General features: G+C 38.3%; 1 protein-coding gene across 8 annotated transcripts in view; it reads right to left on the bottom strand.

Moving 5' to 3' along the window:
- Positions 1-1133: 1133 nt before the first annotated feature.
- The window catches only part of BDNF (brain-derived neurotrophic factor), a 60723-nt gene continuing 49301 nt past the window's right edge, over positions 1134-12555 (bottom strand). For 6 of the 8 annotated variants that reach the window (XM_008584174.1, XM_008584191.1, XM_008584205.1 and 3 more), the window contains exon 2: positions 1134-4793. In XM_008584174.1, coding sequence (XP_008582396.1) covers positions 4029-4793 — 765 coding nt within the window. In that variant the 3' untranslated portion in view covers positions 1134-4028. Of the gene's footprint in view, positions 4794-5026; positions 5134-6375; positions 6493-12555 lie in introns of all 8 variants that reach the window. The other 2 variants (XM_008584196.1, XM_008584214.1) reach the window with 2 other exon arrangements.

The following is a 12555-nucleotide window of genomic DNA, read 5'->3' as shown; positions in this document are numbered from 1 at the left end:
AAAATCCCCCAACCGGTTTTTTTTAAAAAAAAAAAAAAAAAAAAAAAAAAAAATTTAGTCTTGCTTGACTATGAAAATTGGTTAAGCCTGAAGTTCGTCAAAGTTCTAGTTCCATGGCTGGCCTGTCCCGGCACTCAAGGGCTTCTCTTAGAGTTTAGAGTACTTTCCAAGTTCACTGGACAAATTAGAATGGAGCAATTCATCCCATTCGATCTGTTCTTCCATATACACAGCACAAGTCAATGTTTGTTATGATTTGCTTGATCCTTATTTATAAGACAATACAAGAGGAAACCATGTGTGTATGTTTGAAATAGAAATGATACATTGCACAGATATAGTTCACCACGTTCTGGGATGGGTTGTCAGTGTTCAAATGGGGAGCCTGAAAAGCAGGAACAGATGCTTTTTTTCCTTAATGGCCCTTTCTCTCATTTAAAATCCTTCCATTTATTTTCCTAAGATTTAGTGATAACTTTAAACACTTTAACTAAATTACCCAGCGGCTTGGCAGCCATCAAATCCTTTTAGAAATCCTAGCAATCTGTTAGATCGTGGGTACTATGATATAAAATCTGCGTGCTCCATGTACAAAAATTAAATCAGTGCAATGTATACAAATACATACTGCAAATGGCACCATTACCAAACTGAGGGTACATGACCTATCTCTAAACTTTGAATTTTTATATGTTTTTCAGTCATTGACTTTCTAAATTTGGGCCAATTTATTCTCATTATCCCTAAGTAAACATACTTTGAATTTTTTAAAGTTATTTTATAGTCAAATAGAACCAGCCAGCCCTGATTCATGAATCCTGATGTTGCTAGGATACATGGTTTGGTATTTGATGAAAGTATATAACTTCAAAGAGGAAAACTTTCAAGTGTCCTAGAAAATGACACTCCCATCTTCCACCGTGGAAGACAGACTCAATCCTACAGCTTCTCAGAAGCTCACAGACTGCAGGACTGGCCTCCCTGTGCTTTGAAATAAGCATCCTCTCTGGAGGGCTGTTCGATTGTTAAAACTGGTAAAAGTTGGTCTTAAAGCAAGGAACACACGTATTTATAATAAAGCACGTTTTCATGTTTCTTTTACAGTGAAGAGAAAAAAACCCAGAACCCCCAGATTTTATGTACTTTGAAAATATATTTAAAAACATTAAAAATTCTATATTTAAAACATATATTATATGTTAATTAGTACACTTAAATAGAACTTGTATTTACAATAGGCTTCTGATGCGGTTAAGTTTTAATGCCAATTTTTTTCAATAACATAATTATATAAATATACTAAAATACAATAAATATTTTTTTTTTTGTTTTACATGGTGAATAATATCTTTACCATAGAGAGAACAAGGCCACAGACATTTACTTACATTTCAATGGGAATCACCATAAAAAAGCAACAGGCCTGCTGCCATGCATGAGACACTTCTGCCACAAAGAGACCACAGCAAGACTTTAAAAAACAAACAAAACAGAACAGAACAAGAACAAACAGCAACAGAGAAAGATTTTAACAAAATAAATCTTAGGTCAACATAAACCACCAAGCATGTGATTGTGATATCTTATTGGGTAAGAGAGAGCCAGTGACCACACAATAGCCAAATGTCTCCTACAAAACCACTTCACAGATCTGGCCCTTGTGATACTTTGAGATTGTGATGGGGACTTACGTTTTTAAATTTTGTCCCCCAAGAGGAAGCTGCAAAAAGTTAACATACAGAAGATATTCCAAGCATTCATTACATGTTAAAAATAATTACAAAGATAATATTTTCAAACAGCACAAAACAAACCTATACTACACAAAGCCTTCCTTCTTTTAAAGACAGGTGTTCAGATGGTACTGTAAAAGATGGGCTAGTTCTAAATGAAAGACTGAACAAATAGAAATCATCTGGTGATGGTATCTTCATCCCCTGTGTCATGGTGGACATCCTGTTTAGCATATCCCTCACTCAGCTTGGATGCAGCAATTGCTTGCAGCTTTCTAATACTCCAGGACGCTGGTTCAGGTGGTTACCAATAACATTTTCAGTGGATGGAATGGGTGAATGGGCTCAGCACTAATTTTCACTGGGATCCATTTTTCCTAGGATCACTATTCCAGGCTCACAACTTGACTTCTCCAAACTCAAAATGGCAGAGGTGAGGCAGGCATCCTCCACATGTACAGACAGGCCGGGCAGGAGATTGCTGTGGTCTTCACTGGGGAGCAAAGTTTTGTCAGCTCTGTCCTGGCCTCTTCCATTGAGCAAGGTACCTTTAAGCCTTGGTGTCGTAGATGTTCAGACACCTTCCCAAAGTCTTGTCTTTGGACAAGATTCTCTCTCAGTAGCCTTGATCATTTAACCTGAGTTTGGGGCCTTTTCCTGTTCCCTTTCCCCTTACCCAAAGTTCTCATAAGATAAAACCCTGGTTTCCTCAAGTCTAGTTTCAAAGCAATAAGTGTTCATGTAGCAAAGATCTTCTGTGTCATTGCATCAATCTCATGATCACAAATGCCACATTTGGCTCCGAACCTGCTCCAGGCTAATCCAACTTTATGCAAAATTATCCAGGGGTGGAATGGAGGGCATAAGTCGGCTTGAGTGTGATCCTCCAGTTGAGAACCTCTTGAGCACAGTTAGAAATGTAGGCACTTAAAGCATGAGTTCCAAGCAACTCAACACATGTCATTCCAGAGCTACCTCCAAAAGGTCCTTCAGAGGCCTTCCTTATGGAATGTCTCAAGTACCATTTGCCACCTCTACCTGGAGCTTGGAATGGCCACTCAGAAATTCCTCCTGCACTGCCGGGAAATAATATGTCAGCCCCACATAGCCTCCATATAGCTGTTCGGTCTCATTTCACTGGCAATGTGGATTCGTGCCCTGATCTAGATGTTTCTGGGTTCATACAGAACTCTACTCTTTGCTTGAAAGACATTTCTAAGCCTTACCATGGTTCACCCAAATGTTTACCCCTCATAAAAAAAAAAAAAAAACACTTTATTTTTGTTGCTCTTTTTCTCTTGCAAAAAAATAAAAAAGAAAGAACTGTTTTCCCTGCTTACAGGAGTGCCACCACGTGACACAATTTGTTCACAGCAGTGGTAAAGTATTTCAGGGCGTGCAACTGATTTTTCTTCCTTAAGCTAAAACGAGACAAAGAGGGGACCAGAGGGGGAGGGAGGGAAAGAATGTGCTCTAAGCCAATGTTAGTCTTTCCAACAAAAGAAGCTTCCAACACCCAAAGAGTGGAGTGAGCGGGGGCCTGGGACCTACATCATGGGAAGTGGGGTGTGAGCATCTTGTTCAGTTGCCTTAATTTTTATTCACTTTCCAGTCATCTGATTGATACTGCAAACATCTCTACAACATACAAATGTATCTTTTATCTGCCAGGATATATAATGAAGAAATTCTTTCCCCATCCTTACTCCCTGGGGGAACTAAAAAACAAAACAAACAAACAAACAAAAAAACCACAAAACAAACAAAAATATTCCCCTCCCATCCCCCACCCCCTAAGCCAGTAAAGCAATGACAACAGCACCTTGACATTGTTTTAATTCCAAAGCTATCAGAAGTTAAAAGCAGTAAAACAGATATAGTACTAACAAGAACGAAGATATTTACTATCTAAAATGTAAACGGAATGTTTTGGTTCAAATTGTTGTTTTTTTGTTTTTTGTCTGTTTTCCAAAAGAGGACAGTTTATTATCAATTCACAATTAAAGCAGCATGCAATTTATTTTTTTTTTTTAAACTTTTTATGTTTTCAATTCTTGGCAACGGCAACAAACCACAACATTATCAAGGAATGTAATGCATTGTGCGCAAATGACTGTTTCCCTTCTGGTCATGGATATGTCCAATAAATAGATTGTAGAACCACTGTACTGTATAAATTTCATTTATACATGCAGTTCATAAAATTATTTTTTCTTAACTGAATAATTTACCCTGTTATGTATATATACAAATAGATAATTTTTGTCTCAATATAATCTATACAACATAAATCCACTATCTTCCCCTTTTAATGGTCAATGTACATACACAGGAAGTGTCTATCCTTATGAATCGCCAGCCAATTCTCTTTTTGCTATCCATGGTAAGGGCCCGCACGTACGATTGGGTAGTTCGGCATTGGGAGTTCCAATGCCTTTTGTCTATGCCCCTGCAGCCTTCTTTCGTGTAACCCATGGGATTGCACTTGGTCTCGTAGAAGTATTGCTTCAGTTGGCCTTTTGATACAGGGACTTTCTCAAGGACTGTGACCGTCCCACCTGACATGTCCACTGCAGTCTTTTTATCTGCCGCTGTTACCCACTCACTAATACTGTCACATACACTCAGCTCCCCACGGCGGGCAGGGTCAGAGTGGCGCCGGACCCTCATAGACATGTTTGCAGCATCCAGGTAATTTTTGTATTCCTCAAGCAGAAAGAGAAGAGGAGGCTCCAAAGGCACTTGACTACTGAGCATCACCCTGGAAGTGTACAAGTCTGCGTCCTTATTGTTTTCTTCGCTGGGCCGAACTTTCTGGTCCTCATCCAACAGCTCTTCTATCACATGTTCAAAAGTGTCAGCCAGTGACGTCAGGCCTCTTGAACCTGCCTTGGGCCCATTCATGCTCTCCAGAGTCCCATGGGTCCGCACACCCGGGTAGGCCAAGCTGCCTTGTCCTCGGACATTTGCTTCTTTCATGGGGGCAGCCTTCATGCAACCGAAGTATGAAATAACCATAGTAAGGAAAAGGATGGTCATCACTCTTCTCACCTGGTGGAACTGCGGGGAGAAAACAGAAACAAGACACACAGCCGGTTAGGGCTTTCTTTCACAGGGATACAATGTGGCCCATCTGATTGTAATTGCAGTCCATTCTGCAGGGTAAAGGTTTTCTATGTCTTGGTGATAAACTCCAGCTGCACCAGACACAAATCAATGTCAGTCCTCTGCTCTATGTAGTTTAATATAAACCAGAGACGTGCAGTGTTTTCCCCAAGACTGAGCATATAAACCTGAGATTAGATGGCTTCTAAGCAAGTGAAAAAATTGTAGCTTCAAGTTCTCCTTCCTGCCACTTTAGCAGCTTTGTAAGTTTAATTTTTAATGATCTCTGCTCATGCTCTTACAAGAAACACAAAATCAGAAATGTTACTAAGCAACAATTGCAAGTGCAATAGTAATTTTTTTTTTTTTCAAGTTAGCAACAGCGTTTTTTGTATGATTATGTGACAGGAACAGTAGTGGCCTGAGGGATCTGATGGGCCTTTCTAGCTATGTGATGTCTAGGCATGAATAGCACAATAAAACAGCAGGCAGAGAGCTGTAAGGAGACTTGACATCACTATTTCTTTTTTCTCCCATAGAGATAATCTATTATAGCAAAGAAAAAAGGTAATGTTATTGAGTCATCCTATTTTACAGATAAGAAAAACCAAAGGCCATAGAGGACTTGCCTCATGTCATGAAGAAAGTTAAAACATTAGAACTCAGGGCCCCCAACTCCAGTGTTCTATTACACCTGGGTGGTCATAACTAAAAATGTTTCCTTATTTCCAAACAAATCATTTTCTACATGTTCACTTTAATGATGTGTCTATGCCTGGGGCTGATACCATGAAAACAATGTGTCTGCTTAAGAGAAAACTGGAAAAGTCAGCATTAAAAAGGCATTTAAGTCAATTTCAAATGCCTCCCATATGCGGATTCTGTGTTTATCTCCACCAACTCTCTGAAGCCCCTCACCCCTTGTCTCTTCTGGCTAATATAGAGACCTAGCTAAGAAAGCTCAACTTTGAGAGAGAGAGAGAGAGAGAGAGAGAGAGAGAGAGAGAGAGAGAGAGAGAGAGAGTGTGTGTGTGTGTGTGTGTGTGTGTGTTAGTTCTGAGTTTATCATACTTTTAAAAAGCTGAGTGGCATTTTACACATTTTGGTACAGGCAGCTAGTGCTTCTTTCTGTGCTTTTGAAGTTTCCTGGGAAGTCTTTTAACAGCACATCACAAAATTAATCTCTTCTTGTTGCCAGAGAGTTGCTCTACTCTTAATGTGTCTCTACATCTACAAGCACGCTCTAAGAAGCCAATTAAAATGGATGAAGCAAAATGAAAACATACCTATGGACCAACTCAAGGTCACTGTCAGGTATTGAAGGACTTCAGAATTACTTACCTGAAGCACTGTGTCCCTTAGTAGTAAAGAGTAGCATCCCCCAACCCTGACATTCTAACTTTATTCCTACTTCTCAGTTCTAGGGCATGGACTTACAAAAAGACACACATGCCAACATCATTATGCTGTGCAAATAAATAGGAAAAAGGACTGTGATTTTTTCCACAAAGTGATACTGAACGAGAAGGCAACCTACCTCCAGTCAACAGTGTGGAAATGGCTGAAAAATGTGATGTTGAGAATCAAATGTTTCTGCTCTCCATTTTTTTTAAGAGATAACATTTTCTACCACTAAAAGACTTTATTATCAGCCCTAAACACAAATTTCCTTTAGGTTCACTCTCACTTTGCACAAACAGCAACCATGCTCAGAAATGCTTGGATTACACAGTGGTCTGACACTAGGAGGGCCACAATGGTCTGAATAAAATCCAGATGTCTATTCTGCTAATATTTAAACTTTTGTGAATGTTCTGGATTCTGTACCTTTAAAGAAATGGATCCTCCAAGGAGGTTTCTATCACTGGCAGATGGTACTTACACCATTGAATGAAAGACCTTTCTTCTAATATTCCCAGTTCAAATTAAACAACCCATGGGGTACCTTACATTTAAGTCAATGAAAGAAGGCAAATTTGGAATACTTCAGCCATTTACATCACTCTGGTAGAGATATATGTGATCAGCTATCTTTTAATACTATATTTCATCAAGTTTAAGATGCCATCCTTATAAAACATACCATTTTATATGCCACTAGGAAAAAAATGCAGCCAAACTATTGCTATACCACTTAAAGCTTTTATTGTATACTTACAGAAAGAATTTTTTTAGATTTTTTTGGATACGTTTGATCGTATATAACTTTTATGTATATGTAACAAATAAAAACAAGCAAAATAAATTGGTTAAGGCAATGACAACTATGTCATGGCTGCTAAATATGACAAGATGGCATCAACTGTAAGATTTGAGGCATGTTAAAATATGAAAAAAAGATGAATCTTAGAATTAATGAAATACAGTAAATTTAACAAGTATTTATTTTAAGTGATCACACTAACTGCTTAAAATAGCCCAAGGTACTGAGGCATCAAAATACAGAGTTGAAAAATTGTTTTGTTATCATTACTATAATAATGAGTCTTTTAATGGTACTGCCTTTCGCTGGTCTCATTTATCTTTTTATTAGTAAGTTTTTTATTACAAAAGTAATTAATGCTTTATGCACAATTCTCTTATCAGTTCCACAAGCAAATATTTCAGAGGAACAATCGGCATCTAAGTAAATATTACTTGGCCTTCATTCTGAAGTTCAAACGTGGGCAACCCTCAAAGCTGAACGTCTCCACAGATTCAAAAATCAACTAACTGATGATGAAGTCCCACCCCATATCTCTAGCTCTGCCCTCTGAGCGGCACTTTTGAAATTCTGTCTACTCACTTATAAGTCCTTGAAGTCAAGTGGGTCCAACACCAAACTCAATACCTTTTTGTTGAAACAAACCTACCTTTTCTGTTTCAAACAACGGTTTGCTGATATTTTGGAAACTCAGGCACAGGCTAGAAATCTTGGACAATACATTTCTTTAAAAAATATTTTTAAAATATTTTCATTGAAACATATTGATTATATAAATTTATGGGGTGCAGAGCAGTATTTCAATATATGTATACAATGTGTGATGCTCAAATCAGGGTAATGAGCATATTCATCATTATAAAACTTAATCATTTCTTTGTGATGTGGACATTTCACCTCCTCTATTCTAGTCATCTGATAGAATGCAGAAACTTATTGTTAATTATAGATGCCTGGTTCAACTGTACACCAATAGAACTTATTTTTTCTATCTAGCTGTAATATTTTTATTCAAAAATTTTAACATTTACATTATATGTTTGTGGGGTACAGTGTGTTGTTTCAATACATGCATGTGCTGCACAATGATTCACTTAGGGTAGACAGTACAGTTTGTACCCTTTAGCCCATCACCTTTCATTTCTTGAATAGCCTTCAAATCCAGTCAGTAAATACAGCCTGCTGATTTTTCCTTTAAAACATTTCTGCGGTCCATCTCTTTTTCTCCATTCCACTGCTACCATCTTAGCTGAGCCCTCACTATTTCACTTCGTGACTACAATGTCCTTGCTCTATTAAACATCCTTTGTGCTCCATACAACTCTGATGACCACTTCCTGACTAAACACTCTCATCTTATTCTCTCACACAAAAAATTGCAATGGCTTTTTTGTTCCATCAGATCACATCTCACCTTTTCTACCTGGTATTCAACACCCTCCAAAATCTGGTCTCTCCCTACTTAGCTAACTTTTTATTACTTGATGCTTCATCACTTCTGTTCTGATCAGGCCAGAGTCCTTGAGCCCTATATACATTATTGCCTGGAAGTTACCTGTCCCATTCTTCTGGAAAACTTCTCTCTCTCTCTGACTAAATCTTGCTTATCCTTCTTGATGCAGTTCAAGCATCAAATCATGCATGCTGCCTTCTCTACTCCAGCACACACTGCCTTCCTCCTCTAAAATTCCACATTACTCCTACTCAGTACTTCCTTCCCTACTCACCTGTTAGTTGTTAACTGTATTCACTAATTATGGTCAGTCCTCAGTCCTCAGTTGGAAGGTAAGCTTTCTGAGGGAATGGATCATTTCTGCTCCCCCATAATGCTTAACACAGACAAATGGAACGGTAGTACTCAGTAAAAGCTTACTGATGGGTTTAATAAACTAAGAGAAAAGACAGTTCTGACATAATTTTCACAGGAAGCTTTTCATTTGGAAAGCATCAGTGAACTCACTGAAATTCGTAGGTAAAATATAGGCTGTACTAACCCCAAATTATAAGTTCTAAGGAATTTCACAGATGGTGATTATCAGCCATGAGCCATTTCTTGAGTTCTGTTATTATGGTAAAGCTTTACTTGAATAATTAAAAAGCAATTAACAGTACAACATACTAACTGCCCTACTACTTCTTGTGAAGTTCTGTTTCTAATAGATCAATAGGAGACTTGGAAAGCAGTCAGGAGTAGTAGTAGTAATAATAATAATAATAATAATAATTAATAATAATAGCAGAATTTGGAGTTTTCAGTCTTTTAATTTCCTTTATTCTGCTAAGCTCTTCAATGAGTAATTTTACACATTGTATTAGGAAATCATAAAAGATTAAATAAGAACTTCCATGACAATTCTTCATTTCTGCCCTTCAGGCGAGTCTTTATTACACAAAAGATAAAGAGGAAGTGCAATATTGCTAAGTAGATCATTAGTCTATAATCTATTTAATTTCACTGGTGCTGTCTACTTCTGCTACAAGGCTTACAACAGTCAACTCAACTACATCTATAAAATGCTAAGGTTTTCGTAGCTCCACTGTCAGAAAATTCGATATAGTACACAGGACCATAAAGAAAATCAAGTAGAAGTAAAGTTTGGTTTTAAGCATGACTCACAAATCTTAAGCATTTAGCCAGAAGACTACTCGTGACAGCATGCTCTCCTGCCATAGTAATAGCTTATATTCACCTAAAAGACTACAGAGCATTTACAAGCATTGTCTAATTTGATTTTTACAAGGAAACAGGACAGATAGTATTATCCCGATTATACAGAGGAGACAATCATGCTTCAGAGAGGTTAAGTAACCTGTCAAATGTCACAAAGCTAATAGGTCACCTGTATCCTGATGCAAGCTTTGACCATTAGGACATGCTGCCAGTTTTAGAATATTAACTGCAGGGAGGTGAGACGCTATGACAAAGAAGGAGCTAATGAAATGTGGACACAGTTTTCTGCAGTTACATGTATCCTGGAACCTAACGTTCTAAAGGAGCAGCACCATTAAGATATTACTTTCTAGGGCTGATAAATCATGACCTCCATCTAAGACCCTTCAACTTTAAGGCTGGCTCCAGTGGAATGGAATTTCAGACAACGTGATCTTCTAAGTGAAAGCTCGCAAACATTTGGTGTGTTAGAACCAAGTTTTCATATCCAATGCTAAGAAGGGAAACCAAACAATAGTATAGATAATTCAGGCATACAGGAAAAAAAGAAAGCAAAGCAGTGTTTTTTCCCAGTCCCTTTGGATTTTGTCTGTGAGCATATAATCAAAGAAAACACAGTTTAAAGATATGGCTGCTCATTTTAGACAGTCCTGTAAGTGACAAGCTTAATGGTAAGGTTGAAGAAATTATCAATTAATATTTAATTCCTAACTTACATGATGCAAACCCACCTTAGTGAAATCTTGCAAATCATTATTAAAAATCTTTCATTTTCATCCAGTGTCACCACACCCATGGTAGCTTTCCTTTTGTTCATTCATTCATCAGACATGGAGTCAATTTTCCAGCCTTATAGTTCAGGAAGGAGATAGGATATATATGTAACTAAAATATAAAGGTAGAAACCACCCAGGAAAGGTATAGACAAAATTCTGTAAGGAGAAAGAAGTTGCTTCCAATTAGGGAATGAAGGAATGCTTTGTGAAGAAGATGCAAATGATTTGAATGTACCCAGAAAAGATACCAGCGGGTGAATGGCAGATTAACGGCACGGAGATCGGAAGGCATAGAGTAGATGTCTGGAGAAAGGAGTTCTGGAATAGGTAGGAATCATAAGAAACAAGACTGAATGGTTGCTGGAGTTTAGAAGACTCTGAGAATGATGCTAAAGAGTTTAGATGTTGCCTTACAGGTACTGAAGAGCCAGTAAGAGTTTCTGATCAGTGCAATGCTTCAACAGGACCGGTTTGTCACCATGTGGAGGAGGACTTGCAAGAATGGTAGATGGGAAGAAACAAATTAACTTACTGATTTTGTTCTTAGTGACTACTCAGCTTTAAAAATAAATACTACGTAGTTACGTAAGTGTGAGGTTAAGGGCCTGAATATATATATTAATTAATTAATAAGTGGAAGTGTGCTACAGGAAAAAAAGCGCTAGAGAGAAGTGTGCAGATTTGAGTAGTAACCATCAGTAATGTGTAGGGTGGCAGAGAAAAACAGGATGGAGAGAGGTAGAGGGAAGGTGGGACCACAAACTTTCATTCCAATTATAATTATACTGAACTTTGATTCCACTGCTCAGCACTTTTAATTCGAAGATCTCCACACACTTCCCAAATATTAAGTAATTAAGACTCATAGGACCCTAGAGGTGCAAGTAACTATAATTATCCCTTTTTCATACAGGAGGAAAGAGGACCAGAGTTTTTAATCAACTCATCCATGTGCTGTGGTTCCCCTGATAGAGCGAGGTCAAAACCCCAGATTCCAAAAGAAACTAGGACTTAAACGACAGGGACCAGTTTGTTCCATCCCTCTACGTTATTTCCACCTTATTTTCCCATTATATATGTAGTGCTTAGCCAAGAAGACTAAACAAACAAACAAACAAAACCACCACAACAACCCCCTTCCCCCAGCACATTCCTCAAAGAAACTAATGGGTAGTTGAAATCCAGAAATAAAAATGAGGAAAAAATGTAATGATCATTATAGGTTCTCAACTACTTATCTGGGTGGCTCATCAATTGAAACTAATAAATATTTTAGTAAATAATATCTGATATTGCAGATGTTCCACAGCTTTGAAGAAAGTGCCTTTAAAAATGTAGTTTTTAGGGCCGGCCCGGTGGCGCACTGGAGATTGCGCCACTTGAGAGCGCGGCGGCGCTCCCGCCGAGGGTTCGGATCCCATGTGGAGACTGGTTCCCGCTCACTGGCTGAGCACGGTGTGAGCACAACACCGAGGGCTGTGATCCCGTTGCTGGTCCCCGGTACGGGCGCGACACCGAGGGTTGCGATCCCGTTACCAGTCAGTAAAAAAGACAAAAAAAAATGTAGTTTTTAACTATAATTTAGTTTATGTATGAGGGAATCCAAATTCACTTCCTACAAAACACAGTCCTTCATGTCAGAGTACTCTCTGATCCCCTGTTATGGCCATGGTGCTGAGTGACTCTTGTAGACATTACTAAAACTCACTAAGAGTGCCAGAGAAACTGCTGATTCTCGGTTCATACCCAGAGTAGTATGTACGTGTCAGTACCATGAGGAAAAAATGCATATTTGCCTGAATTATTAATTTGGTGGACAGATTTACATGCATTTTTGACAAAAAAAGCACTTTAGCTCTGGTCCTCTGTTATCTCCTATTCCCCACCTTTGCCCTATAAAAACAAGGATTTTTCTATTGGCAGAAGATCTGCTTCTATTCAAGAGTAAAGCTAGACCACATGCTCCATAAGAATAGGAATTGGGTATTCTCACCTGAATTACCACAAAGAGCAATTTGTACAGTACCTTGTACAAACTAGGTTCTCCCAACACACTGAATGACTCAA

This window comes from Galeopterus variegatus, unplaced genomic scaffold (assembly GCF_000696425.1).
Source record: "Galeopterus variegatus unplaced genomic scaffold, G_variegatus-3.0.2 Scaffold102, whole genome shotgun sequence".
NCBI lineage: Eukaryota > Metazoa > Chordata > Mammalia > Dermoptera > Cynocephalidae > Galeopterus > Galeopterus variegatus.
This window is presented reverse-complemented; position numbering and strand designations above follow the sequence as displayed.